The sequence below is a fragment of the Plecotus auritus genome, assembly GCF_963455305.1.
Source record: "Plecotus auritus genome assembly, chromosome: 2".
Classification (NCBI taxonomy): Eukaryota; Metazoa; Chordata; class Mammalia; order Chiroptera; family Vespertilionidae; genus Plecotus; species Plecotus auritus.
In genome coordinates this window covers 227,365,000-227,381,804 of record NC_137771.1, presented here as the reverse complement: position 1 = coordinate 227,381,804, position 16,805 = coordinate 227,365,000, and the positions used below count along the sequence as shown (strand labels likewise).

The following is a 16,805-nucleotide window of genomic DNA, read 5'->3' as shown; positions in this document are numbered from 1 at the left end:
CGGGCCTCTAGTAGAAATATAAAAGCATTAGAGGAAAACACACTTCTATTCATTTTGGCCCAGAAAGGGTTCTCTAGGAATGAGCCAAAGATGGGAAGGTAAGATTTCTCCATCTGAACTGCAAATAAAAAGAATAAAATCTTCTGGGGTAAAGCAATCAATTTACAGAAAAAAATCAACAACAAATGACCAATAAGCATTAATGATCAACCTTGTTCCTAATTAAGGAAAAGCAAATTAAAACAGAGAGATCCTCTCGTCACCTGAGATCCGGCAAGGACCTGGAACAACCCCCGGGCCTGGCGGAAAGGCGGGGAGAGGACTCTTGTGCAAGGTCAGGTAACGGAGGTTAGAGTGGGAACCACAGACAGCAGATGGGCAGCGTCTATCAAAATGCAAAATGACCGCACCCCGGCTCAGAAATTCACTCCTAGAACTGCATCTCACAGCCCTGGCCGGTGTGGCTCAGTGGATAGAGTGTCCGCCTGCAGACCTAAGGGTCCCGGGTTAGATGCTGGTCAAGGGCAGGTACCTCGGTGGCAGGCGCCTCCCCGGCCCGGGCCCTGGTCGGGGCACGTGCAGGAAGCAACCCATCGATGTGCTTCTCTCACATCGCTCTCTCTCTCTCTTTCCTTCTCTCTTCCACTCTCTCTAAAATCAATGGGAAAACATCCTCGGGTGAGGATTAACAAAAACAACAAGAAAAGCATCTCCTAAACATTTAGGCATGTAACACGGATTTATGTTTAAGGATGCCGCTTGCAACCCTGTTTATACAGGAGAAAAAACGAGAAACCACCTAAATGTCTCTGCTTAAATCACGTCTGTACTTGTCATGAAAGGCCAGAGTCATCAAAGCAATGCACCGAGCTCACTGGAAAGACGTCCCCGGCGATTTTAAAAGGCAAGTAGCGAAGGGGTGTCCCCAGCACACTGTAAAAACTTGTGTAGCATCTACATCACTGTGCCTGTGTTTTTATTGACACTGTGCATGTGACACATGTATAGAACATACATGAAAGGAGTACATGTGAAACCTCAGAGGCTACCTCTAAGAGACGGGTGGAGAGCAGAGGATGAGAGGTTTTTATTAACATCCGTCTTTATCTTTATGACCCAACGTTACGCTCATAATTCCTCTCCGCAGCCTGCAGCACCGACGCCTGGCCCCAGCTGCCCTCAGCAAGTGGCGCTTATTCCCAGCGTGCTCCCCAGGAGTCTCCCCGGGGCCACTGCGGTCCCCACAGCCAGCCCAGCGTGGAACCAGCACAACAGGCTGGGTCACTTTTGCTAAGTCGGCGGTAAGGCTGCATGCGGGGCGTGCTATCCTGGCCCTGACGCGCCGAGAACTGGTCCCCAGACCCCGAGCCCGTCACACGGTGCTGAAGCCCTCGCTCCAATCTGCGTCCCCACGGGGCAGCCCGCTGATGCAGCGTCTCAAATTAGGGCACCGGGGCCAGACTGCGGGTGCTGTGCTGCGTGTGTAAGAACCACGTTTGCAAGGACGGTTCATTTAACTGGAGCACAGCTGGCTGCCGGGGCCTGAGCCAGCGCATCTCGCTCAGTGAGGTCGGCCCGCTCCTGGCGCGACGGCTGGAAACCAGCTCAGAGATAAGGAGATGAGCTGAGGGCGCCTCTCGGGATGGGACGCGCCGAAGAGTGACAGCTCCGTCATCCCACGGGCTGGCAGGTGCAGCGCGAGATTTAGCAGATGACAAGGACGCTCTGAAAAGAGCTGTGGGCCCCAAAAGGCATTTGAAGAGCAACGAGAGAGAGACAGAGAGAGAGAGAGAGAGAGAGAGAGAGAGAGAGAGAGAGAGGCGGCGGGGGGAGGGGGGAGGGAGGAGGGGGGAGGGAGAGACCTCCAGCAAACGTGGTGTGTAGTTTCCAATTCCAGTATTTATCTTAACTGCGCCAGGCAGCCCAGGACTTCTCATCGGCAACAACGGCCTATGCCTCAGAGTTTAGGGCTCTTAAATTCATTATCTTGTCTGAGACTTGTTTTTTAAAAAGTGTTTCATTTCTTACATAGTTTTCAACTTCGTAGCAGAAATATCCTTTTGAGTCCAACAGACTACGCGGCAATCACAGGGTGTCTGAGCCCTTACCGGTGGTGACACACACATCCGTGCAGTCAGCCTGACGCCAGGACTCTGCCGGCCTGAAACAACTCATGCACCTTCTCGAGGGGCCTCAGTTACTTTTGGGAAAATGAGGCTTAATATCCAACGGACTAAAAGAGCAGAACATTCCCTTTTCCGCTGGGTGTCACTTCCACGGCTGCACAGCTGTTCGTGAAGCTCCCCCACACGGTCCAGGCAGGCCCCGCCCCAGGCACAAGATAGGTAACGGGAGCAATCCAGACACTTCCTCTTCGCGCTTCGATACCTTCAACAAAGCGGCTCCTGTACTGATCGCTGACCACGAGCCTGGCAGCACACCCTCTGCCGGGCATTTAGGGTACCCTTTCACCCTCAGCCCATTTCACAAGTGAAGAGCGTAAAGCACAGAGTGAGGAAGCTGCTTGCCCAAGGTCACACAGCCAAGCTGCCGGCGGAGCTGGGATCTGAACCAGGCTGACCTGGCTCGGGGCCCTCCCTCCTTACCGCTGTACCATCCCACCTTTTCAAACGCAACGCTCCAAACGCAGGCAGCTGTCTGCCCACAAAGGGCGGGCACTTGTGGATAATGTACGTGCACCCCAGGGAATGCAGAGCCACCTCCCTGCGGGCCCCTGCGGTTAAACTGCACACCCGGGCGGGCGCCGTGTTTCAGCTGCGAACTTTATAACCGCTCCCTGCGGCCGGGCCTGGCTTCTCCCTCCCGAAAAGGCACTCGGGTCTTTGATGCCTGAAATCCTCAGCCACCAGGCTCCATGCGGAACGTACGGGACGCACCGCCCCCTGGCGGCCGGCGCTGGCTGGTGCTCCGCACAGCAGCTGCCATGATCCTTCCTGCCTCGCTGTTTGCAGGGAGAAGAGCAAATAGAGTTTCTCTTAGGCGGTTGTAAGAGGGATGAAATGATGATGCACACAAAACACGTGGCACAAATGGCAAGTGCCCAGCAAGCAGGCGCAGCCCTCGCCCAGAAGCTGCGGCCCTCGTGCCCACCAGCACCAGCCTGCGATTCGGTGGCTGACTCCTCCCTGCCTGCGCTGTACACGGTGACTGTCCCCTAACTGCCCGCCGGCCCAGCCTGCGATTCGGTGGCTGACTCCTCCCTGCCTGCGCTGTACACGGTGACTGTCCCCTAACTGCCCACCGGCCCAGCCTGCGATTCGGTGGCTGACTGCTCCCTGTCCCCTAACTGCCCGCCGGCACCAGCCTGCGATTCGGTGGCTGACTCCTCCCTGCCTGCGCTGTACACGGTGACTGTCCCCTAACTGCCCACCGGCCCAGCCTGCGATTCGGTGGCTGACTGCTCCCTGTCCCCTAACTGCCCGCCGGCACCAGCCTGCGATTCGGTGGCTGACTGCTCCCTGTCCCCTAACTGCCCGCCGGCACCAGCCTGCGATTCGGTGGCTGACTGCTCCCTGTCCCCTAACTGCCCCCCGGCCCAGCCTGCGATTCGGTGGCTGACTCCTCCCTGCCTGCGCTGTACACGGTGACTGTCCCCTAACTGCCCCCACCGGCACCAGCCTGCGATTCGGTGGCTGACTGCTCCCTGTCCCCTAACTGCCCCCCGGCCCAGCCTGCGATTCGGTGGCTGACTCCTCCTTGCCTGCGCTGTACACGGTGACTGCCCGCTAACTGCCCGCCGGCACCAGCCCTCCCTCTGGCAGCGTCACAATGGGCTGTGTCCACAGGTCTGTTCTGCTCGGCTTGTTCGTTTATTTTGTTTTTTAGATTCAGTCCTTGATAGGCAGGTATTCATTGCCATTTTATCATTCATACTTTTTATCGTTTCTTCTTCTTACGTAATTAAAAAGGTGACTGTCCTCCGGTAACCGAGGCCGCGCTTGGGGGTGGGGACTGACTCCCTGGGGTCCCACAGCTGGTGCCGGACCAGTACAGTGCTCAGTGAACGAGTGAAGGGGACAAATGAGAGGAGGGGACGAATGAGGGGAGGGAAGGAAGGAGGAAGGGAAGAGGGGGGAGTGAGACTGGAAAGCAGACGTGGGCCTCTGTCCCGCACCAGCCCGTCCTCCTGCCCTCGGGCACGGACTGGGGCTGGGAGCCGGACTGGGGCCGGGAGCCGGACTGGGGCCGGGAGCCGGACTGGGGCTGGGAGCCGGACTGGGGCTGGGAGCCGGAGCTGCAGGCGATCTGCTGCCAAGGAAGAGGTGCTGAGAGGAGGCAGGAGGCAGGCGAGCAGCAGGGAGCCAGGCCAGGAGGCAGTGGGGAGGGAGGGGGACCCGAAGGACCTCCCGGACGTAAAAACCCACCAAACCACTTGATTTATTAAAGGGGCAGAGATTCTAAAATTAGGGGGATAGCAGACAACTTCTAAATTAAACTTTCCATACACGCCATGTAGTTTTTTAAAAACATACAACATTCTGAACATCTCAAACAAATTAAGCCAGACGTACTGGTTTTTTAAAATAATTTTTAAAAAATGTTTTTAATTGATTTTAGAGAGGGAGAAAGAGAAACATCAACAATGAGAAAGAATCATCGACCGGCTGCCTCCTGCATGCCCCCACTGGGGATCGAACCTGCAACCCAGGCATGTGCCCTGACCAGGAATCAAACCCTGACTTCCGGGTTCATAGGTCGATGCTCAACCACTGAGCCACACCGGCCGTGCACCATACTGGTTTAACACCTTTCCCCTCCTGGTTTAAGGGGAAATTTTGTGCATAATTCAGTCTGAGAAACTACAAGCCTGTGACACCTGGACAAAAGTGGAAATGGTATAAAAACGCCTGGATTTCACATGAACTAGAACCCGACCGTCACTCTCCCGCCGCACGTCACACCTCACCACCCGCTGCCCCAGGCGGACTCGCAACGGGACAGCCAAGCACACCCCACCCCGGAGCGGAAACCTGTCCCAGCTGGCGGCCTGGCCTTCCATTCCGATCGTGAAATTACTCCCAGGACAGGCCGGGTCTGACGGGTGGAGGGGCGGCGGCAGGGGGGACGGGACAAGGCCCAGGGCAGCACCCCACGTGGAAGGCAGATCTTACCTCAGTGTCCCCTCCCCACGGGCTGGCCTCAGGCTGACCCATCACCCTGCCTCTGGCTGTAGGTCCAAACCCACCAGGGGGCGGGAGGCGCCAACCAGCAGCCCCACCCCCATTGCGGACGGGAGGAGACGGCACAGGCCTGGCCGCAAGTGGCCCCCAGCGACCCCCAGCGACCCATTGCTCAGTAATCTTTTCGTGACACGAGACTCTGGTCAGGCAAACCCTCCTGGCCAGGACCGGGGTCTCACCCGCCTCCAGGTACAGCCCCCGGGTGCTTCCTGGGGGCCCCAGGCCCTGAGAGACGGAAGGGTCTCCATTGGCACAAAGGATCTGAGGGCACCACTCAAGTTCCTTCACGCCCATCGTCCCCTTCCTTGGTTAAAGGGAGTCACGGAGCCGGCAGGGCCGGGGGCCCTGAGGTCAGTGTGGGTCACCCCCGGGAGAGCACACTCCCACGATGAGCACTGTCTGGCTCGGCCTTCGGCCACGCGCTCTCGATCAGGTGCACGTTCGTGCCTCAGACAAGGGAACACAGCATCCACTCCTGTTCCTGCAGGAGCGCACGCATGCCGGAACACGGAGCAGCAGCTGAGAGCTCAAACGCCTGGCTGGCGAGGTGATGGCGGGGTAACCCTCGTCTCGGCCACCCCCACAGCCCACGGCCCACGGCCCACAGCCCACGGCCCACAGCCCACGGCCCACAGCCCACGGCCCACGGCCCACGGCCCACGGCCCACAGCCCACAGCCCACGGCCCACAGTCCGCAGTCCGCGGTCCAGGCCCACGGCCCACGGCCCGCAGTCCACGGCCCACGGCCCACGGCCCACAGCCCACGGCCCACGGCCCATGGTCCACAGCCCACAGCCCATTGCTCATGGCCCACGGCCCACAGTCCGCAGCCCACAGTCCGCAGCCCACAGCCCATGGCCCACAGCCCACAGCCCACGGCCCACGGCCCACAGTCCGCGGCCCACAGTCCGCAGCCCACAGCCCACGGCCCACGGCCCACGGCCCACGGCCCACAGTCCGCAGCCCACAGTCTGCAGCCCACAGCCCATGGCCCATAGCCCACAGCCCACAGCCCGCAGCCCACAGCCCACGGCCCACGGCCCACGGCCCACGGCCCACGGCCCACAGCCCACGGCCCACGGCCCATGGCCCACAGCCCACGGCCCACGGCCCACGGCCCACGGCCCACGGCCCACGGCCCACAGCACGTGCCAGCACTGGCTCACCCACTGTTCAGGCTGCTTTCTCAGCCTCAAACAAACAGGACAGAACAGCGTTCACAGGGCACAGTGGGGTGTGCTCAGCGAACACTCGCATATTGGTGTCCCTCGTTCGGGCGTCATAAATATTGGTGTCCCTGTTCGGGCGCCATAATGCCGGGGTTCCTCTCCCGGCCTTACAAAGGGTTCCGCATTCTGGAGAAAGGGGCTTCACGTAGATGATTAAAGAGTCCGGAGACTAAAGATAATTTTGTAAGGCATTGCGGGTCAGAGGATCTTCAGCTAAAGGAACTGAAGACTCATCCTTGTCTAAGGACCCCGTGGTATTTATTTAACACAATTTGTCCCAAGGCAAAGTGGAGATATACACTTCAAAGGGTAAGGTATCGAAGGGTACAGAAGCATTGTCAGTTTGGGGAACAGCCTACAGCTGTTCAGGTGTTTGGACAACAGGAGGCAGTAAAATGCCCTGAGCTGTCTGGCAGCAGACAATCCTATTCAGGTTTGGGGGAAGTGCCGTTTAGCCGTTTCCAACAGGTAAACTACATATGTGGCTCACCCTTGTTGAGCCGCCCAAGCCCCATCAACCTTTTGATGGAACTCTCGTAATTATTACATGCTGGAATTGGTTCTCAGCACTCACACAACACAAACACCTCCCCTTAGCAGGCCTCGCCCATCGATCCTGGTGCACACCCCCCGCTATGTCCTAGGCAAACGCGATGAACATATTCAGTAAAATGACTTCAGCTAACGAGGACCCAGCCAACAGCAACTCTTACAGACCAGACCCCACCATCAGGCAGGGGCGGCCTCAGATGTGAGCCCCGTGAGCTGGTCGCTCGGGTCAGTTTCCTCCTTTCGTCTGTGACGAGGGTCAGAGTGACATGAACACGTGTCAGACGCCAACACGGTCTCCCCTTTACGCCCTCCGCCACAGCCTGGATGCTTGGGTTCCCCCAAATCCACATGCAAACATCCTGATCCCAAAAGATATTAGCAGGTGGGCCCTTTGGGTGATTAGGTCATGGCATGGAGCCCTCATGCTGGGATCCGCGCCCTCGTAAAAGGGCCACTGCTCTCAGAGCCCCTTCCCCTCCTCCCACCAATGAGGGCGCAGGAGAGGTGCGAAGTCTGCCTGGGAAGCAGGCCCTTCCTCTGCTCCCTGCTCAGCATCCAGGGCCAAGTCGGGGTGTCCCTCCCACCCCTCCCTGCTCAGCATCCAGGGCCAAGTCGGGGTGTCCCTCCCGCCTCTCCCTGCTCAGCATCCAGGGCAATATGCAATTCGACTGAACAGCCGAATTACGGGTGGCTGTGATGCGCACTGACCACCAGGGGACAGACGCTCAACGCAGGAGCTGCCCCCTGGTGGTCAGTGGCTCCCACAGAAGCCAGGCTCACAGCTGCTGACCACAGGGCAGTGGCAGGAGCCACTCCCACCTCCGCAGCAGCACTGATTTCCAACAGCCACATCCCCGGAGGGCTCCCGGCTGCGAGAGGGTGCAGGCCGGGCTGAGGGACCCCCGCCCGAATGCACAAACTTCGTGCATCAGCCCTCTAGTCAATTATAATCAAATTATAATCAAATGGGGCTTAAGCACACACTCCCCACTCCACAGTGGCTCCCCTAGGCAGCAGCCTCCAACACAGTTCAGCGGTAGCGTGTGTAGTGTGTATAGTGTGCACAGCATGTGCAGCATGTACAGCAGTGTGTACAGTGTGTGTGCAATGTGCACAGTGTGTGTGTGCAATGTGTACAGTGTATGTGCAATGTGTACAGTGTGTGTGTGCAACGTGTACAGCATGTACAATGTGTACAGTATGTATAGCGTGTACAGCAGTGTGTGCAACCATGTCTATAGGGTGTGCCATGTATAGTGCGTGTAGTGTGTACAGTGAACAGTGTGTAATGTGTGCGGTGTGAACAGCATTTGCAGGGTGTGCAGTGTGTACAGCATTTGCAGGGTGTGCAGTGTGTATAGTGTGTAGTGTGTGCAGTGTGTAGTGTGTACAGCATTTGCAGTGTGTAGTGTGCAGTGTGTGCAGCATTTGCAGGGTGTGCCGTGTGTATAGTGTGTAGTATGTGCAGTGCGTACAGCATTTGCAGGGTGTGCAGTGTGTAGTATGTGCAGTGTGTACAGCATTTGCAGGGTGTGCAGTGTGTATAGTGTGTAGTGTGTGCAGTGTGTACAGCATTTGCAGGGTGTGCAGTGTGTATACTGTGTATTGTGTGCATTGTGTACAGCATGCAGTGTGCAGCATGTAAAGCATGTATAGTGTATAGTGTGCATAGTATTCAGTGTGTGCAGCGTGCAGTCCAGAGCCAGGAGGGGAGGCACTACGTCTGGCAGCTGCCCTCCACCTGGGCATCTCCTGGAAGACAGGCTTCACTCCACACCGCCTGTCCACATTTTATTCTGATGCTAACTGCAGGTCTGAAATAACTCCTCCTCCCACACCAGTTACTCATACCTGCCCCCTCACCGTCCCAGGTGTCTGTGGAGGTGGAGGGGGCGGGGGCTCCATGTACAGAGTGTTCCTGCGGGCGGGCGGGCGGCATGTCCCTCCCCCAGCAGCAAGATTCCCAAGTAAATGTCCCACAGGCCTCGAAGGGGAGCCCCTTTCCCCGCGCCATTCGACCCAAACTGGCCAACCGCAGGAGGGCGATGAGCAGCGCTCTCACCCAGCCAGCCGCTCACCCAAACACGGGCTGGTCCTCCCTCCACCAGCGCAGACGGGGACGTGGTGAGTCAGTCCGCGGTGAGTCCCCAGGCGACCCCTTCTCCGCCAGCAAGTGCGGGGCGCCGCCAGCTCCCGCCACTGGGGTGCTAATTCCTCCCCAGCCGCCGGGGCAGGGGCGTCGCTGGGAACCCGCTGGGCGGATAGTGCACGCCGCCAGCAGGTGCTGGGGACCCGGCCCTCGAGGAGCGCGACCCACCCCAGCGGCACCAGGGAGCCGGGCAGGGCGCCCAAGGGGTCGCCGCGTCCCCGGGGTCGCCGCCCCGGCCCCCGCCGGCCGCGACCTGCCCGCCTCCTCCCGCAACAGGCGTCCGTCCTCCGACGGCGCGCTCACCCGGCACAGGCCGTCCGCGAACACGCGTGGGTCCAGGTGGCAGGCGATGGTGGCGCTGGGCAGGCCGCGCAGGTCCACCTCCTCCATCTCGCAGTCGATGAAGCTCCAGTCGCCGCCGCCCTCGCCCACGCCGGCCGCCCCCGCGAAGGGCGTGAAGGGCCGCAGCGTCACCCCCGGCCGCACTCGCGCCTCGGCCGCCTCCCCGAGCGGGGGCCCGGCCACGCCGTCCTCCATCCCGGCAACTGTGCTCCCCGCCGCCGGCCTCGGTGAACCCGCTCCCGACCACGGCCCAGCGGGGCCCACCGGGGTCGGGAGACGCGGCCTCCGCGCCAGCCCCGTCCGCCGCCTTCCCTTGACGCCCGCCCGCCAGGCCTCGGGGACGGAGCTCCGGCGGATTCGGCGGCGGGCCCTTTAAGGCCGAACCCACTGGGCTCTCGTGTCCCGCCTTCCCAGGAGAGTCAACCAATCAGAGAGCGACCTTCTCCTTACGTGACCCACATGCCCGCTGCAGCCTGAAGCCCCGGCAGCCATGTTGGTTAAGGGCAGAGACCTGTGGGGCCAGTCCTGCTTTCCGGACCTTGGGTGGCGGCCGCGCTGGGCCCAGGCTGGTGGCGGGGCTGGCGGCGGGGCCCCCAGCGGCGACGTTGAAAGCACGTGGGCCAATCGTTGGAGACCCGCGTGTGGCCCAGTCCGAGCCCGTGGCCTGGGCCCGTGGTTGGATGCTTAGCTGCATTATTACAGGGAGCCGCCAATGAGGAGCGAGGGGGACCATGACGTCAGCGCCTTACTTTTACACGTCAGCCTCAGTCATGACGTCACTGTTCACAGTTTCAGGGGTCCTCGAAATTTTTAAACAGGGGGCCAGTTCACTGTCCCTCAGACCGTGGGAGGGCCGGACTATAGTTTAAATAAAAACTATGAACAAATTCCTATGCGCACTGCAGGCCCGGGACGCGTCGGCTGCTAAGCAGGACAGGCAGCGGCACCCGGCGGGCCGGATAAACGTCCTCGGCGGGCCGCATGTGGCCCGCGGGCTGTAGTTTGAGGACGCCTGGATCCGTGAGGCTTTGACTTGCCACTGTAGGACAGAGAAGAACTGAAATGTCTGCTGTGCCCTCGGGAACGGATCGGGGACGCACAGGTCCCCGTCTCTCCCTCCAAGAAACACACTATTCCTCCCCCCACCCCCCAGGACAGCGTGGGGCGGAGAAAACTTGCCTGAATCCCAACTGTGCCCTTCACTCCCCGGCCAGGTAACCAGAGCATCTGTGTCCTCTCCTGAAGAATGAGGGCACGTAGGCTCCGGCTCCGGGAGGGCCGACTGGGCGGCAGCGCCGTCCATGTGTCGGTTTTCTGGAAGATGTGCACCTAGACCTGCGTTTTCTCCTCCAGGAGGCCTACCCTCCGGCTGGAGCTGGAGCTGGAGCTGATGATAATGAAACGTACATCCCATGAACAGCCGAGATGTATGCAGACGTGCCCTGTGCTTCCGTTGCTATAGTGACGCCTCAGGCCAGCCTGTGGCCCCCAGAGGCTTACATCCATCGGGGGTGGTGATGTGTAGGCAAGGCAGAGATGGCTCATGACCTAGAAAGTGCTGTGAGGACCTGGAGACCTGGGCCCCCCTGCCTGGCTGGTGGGGTGCCACGTGGTGCGGCCGCTCTGGGAAAACAACGGGCAGTTTCTCCAGCAGGTCAACACGGAGCCGCCGCCGGGCCGGGCCAGCCGTTCCTCTCCTGGGTGGAGGCCCGAGAGAACGAAAAACAGGTGCCCACACACACACCTCTCCACGAGGGGGCATGGCGTCGTTCTGCTAATAGCTCCAGAGTGGAAACAGCCCTGAGTTCAGCAGCCGGTGAAGGGGTAAACCCGATGCACAGCCTGGGCAAGGGACTGATTCACCCTCAAAGGCACGTCCCGACCCGGAGGAATCTTGAAAACATGCTGAGTTCAAGAAGCCAGTCACAAAAGGCTATACGTGGTTCCATTCGCATGAAATGCCCGGAAAAGGCAAATCCATAGAGATGGGAAGCAGATGAGTGTTGCCAGGGGCTGGGAGGTGGGGTGGGGGGGGATGCCTCTAAGGATACAGGGCTTCTTTGGGGAGCAAAGAAAATGCTCTGAAATCGGAGGCTGATGTTTGTTACAACTGCATGAGAACAGTGAGAATCACTGATTGTACTTTAAAGGGTGGATTTTATAGTAGGTGAATTCTACCTCAACACAGCTGGTATTTTAAAATAACAGAATGTGGCCGAAACCGGTTTGGCTCAGTGGATAGAGCGTCAGCCTGCGGACTGAAAGGTCCCAGGTTCGATTCCGGTCAAGGGCATGGACCTTGGTTGCGGGCGCGTCCCCAGTAGGGGGTGTGCAGGAGGCAGCTGATCGATGTTTCTCTCTCATCGATGTTTCTAACTCTCTATCCCTCTCCCTTCCTCTCTTAAAAAATCAATAAAATATATTTAAAAAATAAATAAAATAAAATAACAGAATGTGGCCCGGCCAGCGTAGCTCAGTGGTTGAACATCAACCTATGAACCAGGAGGTCACGGTTTGATTCCCGGTCAGGGCACACGCCTGGGTTGCGGGCTCCATCCCAGGGTGGGACGTGCAGGAGGCAGCAGGAGGCAGCTGGTCCATGATTCTCCCTCATCATTGATGTGTCTATCTCTCTGTCTCCCTGCCTCTCTGAAATCGTATACATAATAAAATATATTTAAAAATAAAATAAGAGAACGTGGGGAAGGCTGGAAGGGGTTAGGTGACGTGTGCAGCGCGAAGGCTATCGCAGAGCTGAAAGCTCTAAGCCCCGCCAGACGCCAGCCGCCCCGAAGGGGAACCGAGGGGAGCAGGCACGGGTTTTGGAAAAACAACTCGGGGCCAACCTGTTGCGGGGCGGGTCCCTGTTGTGTCCTCACCCTGAGCACCCGAGGCCCTTTCCATCTGGCTCGCCCTAAGCCTCTTCCGGCGCCCAGACAAAGCGGGGAGAGAAAGGCGCCCCGAAACGCAGAAACCCGAACTGCCACTCACACCCGGCGCCCCTGGCAGCGCTGAGCTGGGAGGCAAGAGCAAGCTCAGCCCCAGGCGAGGGGTGAGGACAGGTCCCTGCAGCCGACGTGACTGAGAAGTCGATGGAGGAAAAGAAGTAAGTGGTCAAGCGTTGATCTAGGAACCGGGAGGTCACAGTTCGATTCCCGGTCAGGGCACAGGCCCGGGTTGCAGGCTCGATCGATCCCCAGTGGGGGGCGTGCAGGAGGCCGATCAATAATTCTCCCATCACCAGTGTTTCTATCTCTCCCTCCCTCTCTCTGAAATCAATAAAAATATGTATTTTTTTTAAAGAAACAGATGGAAACGCACCTTCTTCCAGTGACTTTGGACTCCCTCCTATGTTGCCCCCCCCCCGCCCCATGCAGCACAGTAAAGAACAGGTGTGCCTTAGCGTCTGCATGGCTCCGCTAATGCTGCCGGCTTCACCGGGGCAGCTCTGAAATGGTGTGTGCGAGGGCACGGAAACTGGCTCAGCTCACCGTGGACAGGTGTGACTCATCACTCCAGAGCCTTAGGACTGAGCCTCCAGGAAATGGAATGGTTTTCCCACGAGCAACAGGCAGCTAGTGGCCAAGCAGAGCGCCAGTTCATCTACTAGTAAGTGGGGAGCAGGGGGGATGGCCCTGAGGAGGACCGAACGCCCCCAGAGCAGCAACCCTGCAGGCCACGCTCTCGGGCCACGCTCTCGGCCATGCTCTGGGGCCACGCTCTCTTGAGTGGGAGAGCTCTCAGCGTGTCAGAGCGAAGCGACCGAGGTCTCCACACACAGGCTAGCGTCACGCCTCCGGCGCTGGGCACAGAGGGCTCCTGCCCAAGCGCACGCAGCACGAACCATCAGCTGATGGCTGGCAAACGTGGAGGGCGGAAGGGTGAAGTGAGAAAAATAAATAAAATGGTAACGGGCAGCGCGAACCGTCCGCACAAACAAAAACCCTGCTCGCGGTGACCCCTCATGTGCGAGGGAGGAGGGGCTCGGGGCTGAGGCAGTGTGTCCCCCCGCGGCCCACGCCGGTCCCTCTGCTTCCCTCACGCCGGCGCCAGCCTGCGGTCACTGCACGTCATGGAGCCGGGCTCCGGGAGCCGCTATTCTGGGTCTGCGCCCTCTCCCAGTCAGCGGCCCGGGTGTGCCAGCGGTCTGGGTGTGCAGTGTCCCGGGTGTGCAGCGGCCCGGGTGTGCCAGCGGCCCGGGTGTGCCAGCGGACTGGTTGTGCCAGCGGACTGGTTGTGCCAGCGGCCCGGGTGTGCCAGCGGTCCGGGTGTGCCAGCGGCCCGGGTGTGCCAGCGGCCCGGGTGTGCCAGCGGACTGGTTGTGCCAGCGGCCCGGGTGTGCCAGCGGTCCGGGTGTGCCAGCGGCCCGGGTGTGCCAGCGGCCCGGGTGTGCCAGCGGTCCGGGTGTGCCAGCGGCCCGGGTGTGCCAGCGGTCTGGGTATGCAGTGGCCCGGGTGTGCCAGCGGCCCGGGTGTGCCAGCGGACTGGTTGTGCCAGCGGCCCGGGTGTGCCAGCGGCCCGGGTGTGCAAGCGGTCCGGGTGTGCAGTGGCCCGGGTGTGCCCGCGGTCCGGGTGTGCCAGCGGTCTGGGTATGCACAGTGGCCCGGGTGTGCCCGCGGTCCGGGTGTGCCAGCGGTCTGGGTATGCACAGTGGCCTGGGTGTGCCCGCGGTCCGGGTGTGCCAGCGGTCTGGGTGTGCCCGCGGTCTGGGTATGCAGTGGCCTGGGTGTGCCAGCGGTCCGGGTGTGCCAGCGGTCCGGGTGTGCCAGTGGCCCGGGTGTGCCAGCGGTCCGGGTGTGCCAGCGGTCTGGGTATGCACAGTGGCCCGGGTGTGCCCGCGGTCCGGGTGTGCCCGCGGTCTGGGTATGCAGTGGCCCGGGCCACACAGGAGCCCTTCCCTGGCCGGGCGGGCGAGTGTCCCTGTGGGCTCTCGCTGGCTGCCCGTTTGTTCTGGAACGGGGGCTGAGCCGCAGGCCCCGCGGAACGCTGTGAAAGGCGGAAGCCATTCCGCACATCCTGGCAAGTACAGACGTTTAGCCGTTGTGCTGAGGGTGGAGGCAGGAGCCGGCTCCGGGCCCGCTTTCACGAGGAATGAGCCGTCCCGAAGCCTCCTCCCACCCACGGCCCCAAACCGCCCATCGGAGCCCCCCGCCGCCGGCTCCCGGAAACGAATGGAAAGGCGCGCCCTGTTGTGGTTTCAGGGACAGGAACGTTGTCCTCACTCACCGTCACCCTCGAGTCCCCCAGACCTCCCTGCTATGTCCGCACGGCCTCCGAGGCCCACACCAGAGAGCGGGCGCTCTGCGTGGGGCTTGGGCGGGCACGATGGGAAGCTGGATGCTTTCCCTTCCCCAGTTCAGAAGGAAGCGCACTGGGGCTTGCCTGTCAAGGTGGCCGACACGTGTGGCTTTTGTGTGAGTTAGGGTGGCAGTCTGAACGAGAGCATTTGCATGCTCCTTCATTAGCGACACGGGACAGAATCCACGTGAAGGGTGTCGGGCGTCTCCTGGTAGCCAACGGCAGGAAGGCGCAGCCCTGGGGGGTCCTAGCGGCTGGACCTCAGTGGCTGTCCAGACCGGGCTGTCCCTCGGGCCATCAAGGCCACGGAGGAAGGGGCGGCGCCTAGCAAATGGGCGTCCACTCGGGTGCCCACCGCCTGCCCTCCCAGCGACCTCTCCTGGCTCCGACGGCCTCGCCTGCCTGGCGCTGGGACCGGCGCTCCGTGGAGGACTGTCGCCTCCAGCTCCTGGGGCGGCCGTCCCGTCTAAATCCCAGCCCCGTCCTTCGTCATCTGTGGGAAGGGCTGCCCCAAGCAGGAGGGGAAGAAAGGAACGGGCGGTGGTGGAACACGTCCCTAAAACCTGTGCCCCTTCGGTGGGAAGGCCTGTGCCGCGCCAGCACGGCCAAGGGTTCGGCGAGCCCGAGGGAGGGCCGGCGAAGGGTGAAGAAAAGACAGAATAAGCTGGGTCTAGGTCAGGGGTGGGCAAACTTTTTGACTCGAGGGCCACAATGGGTTCTTAAACTGGACCGGAGGGCCGGAACAAAAGCATGGATGGAGTGTGTGTGTGAACTAATATAAATTCAAAGTAAACATCATTACATAAAAGGGTACGGCCTTTTTTTTTTTTTATTTCAATAGTTTTATTCATTTCAAACATTTTAACAAGAAGAATGTAAACACTAATTATTATAATTTGAAACGTCAAAAAATGGAGGAATCATAGCACAATAACATACCTTATATTGAAGATGGCAAAGGCAAAATAAAATTGCCTAACAAAGGAAAGGTACAAAAGCCTTTCAAATTAAACTTCAATATAATATAATAATTTAAAACTAAAACAAATAGAAAAGAAAAAAATGTGTAAACGGTAAATTAAACATTTTCTTTAGTGCAACTTCCAAATTATGGCCGGGACGTAGATGTAGATGGCAATGTAGACTGGGTTGAAAGGTTTTTGGTCTTTAAAACATCCACTTCAGTGGGAACAGTGTTGTTGGTCTCCTTTTTAGCTAATGCTCTGATCCTGTGCTCTCCAGGGGCGTGTCTCCCTACATCACCACCATAACGTGTCTCCGCATTCCCAGGGTGATGTCGGGGGACGGTCCGCGGGCATTCCAAGGAGCCTCTGGAAGATGGAGAGGTTGTTCCTCCTACTGAATGGGGATATAAATCCGCCCACTCAGAAGAAGGAGCTGCGGCCGTGTTTCCCGACGTTGCCACGTTAACACTGCTGCTGGTGAAGGAGCGGAGGGGAGAGCAAGAGAACCCTGCGCTCTTTCGGCTCCGCGGGCCGGATAGAACAGCCGAACGGGCCGGATCCGGCCCGCGGGCCATAGTTTGCCCACGGCTGGTCTAGGTGGATCTCCTGTGCATGGCTGAGACCACAGAACAGATCCAGACTGCAAAGCTGATGCTTTATTTTATAGTCAGAGGTAAACAAGGTAATTGACAATGTTCTTGTCAGTTTCACTGGTTTTGGCAGCACTTGCTGCCCCCCCCCCCCAGCCCATTCGCTTCCCAGGAGAGATCTAGGGAGCAGTCACAAGATCAAGCTTAATGATGCTAAGAGGGCTGTGCCCTCCAAGCCGGGACTTGTTTGCGGCTTTGCCAGCAGGTCAGTCCGAGGCTTAACCCTATAACCGCTCCCTACAAAGGCCTTCACCTCTGGAGCCTCCACATCCTGGTGCCCAGCAAGGGGATGTGAGGAGCGTCCTTCAGGGCGCGGGAGGGGCTGGCAACGTGGGGGGGTGGGGGGCCTGGCAACGTGGGGCGCCAGGCGGCACAGCTCAGCAGGAGGGAGCAGCTTGCACCTTGGTCCTGGAGTTACT

The 16,805-nt window shown here is 59.6% G+C and overlaps 1 protein-coding gene across 1 annotated transcript in view; it reads right to left on the bottom strand.

The window, feature by feature from the left end:
* RCAN1 (regulator of calcineurin 1) overlaps positions 1–9,832 on the bottom strand; it is a 60,212-nt gene extending 50,380 nt beyond the window's left edge. Inside the window, exon 1 of the mRNA XM_080656246.1 lies at positions 9,435–9,832. Coding sequence (XP_080512372.1) covers positions 9,435–9,668 — 234 coding nt within the window. The 5' untranslated portion in view covers positions 9,669–9,832. The remainder of the gene's footprint in view (positions 1–9,434) is intronic.
* Between the last annotated feature and the right edge of the window lie 6,973 nt (positions 9,833–16,805).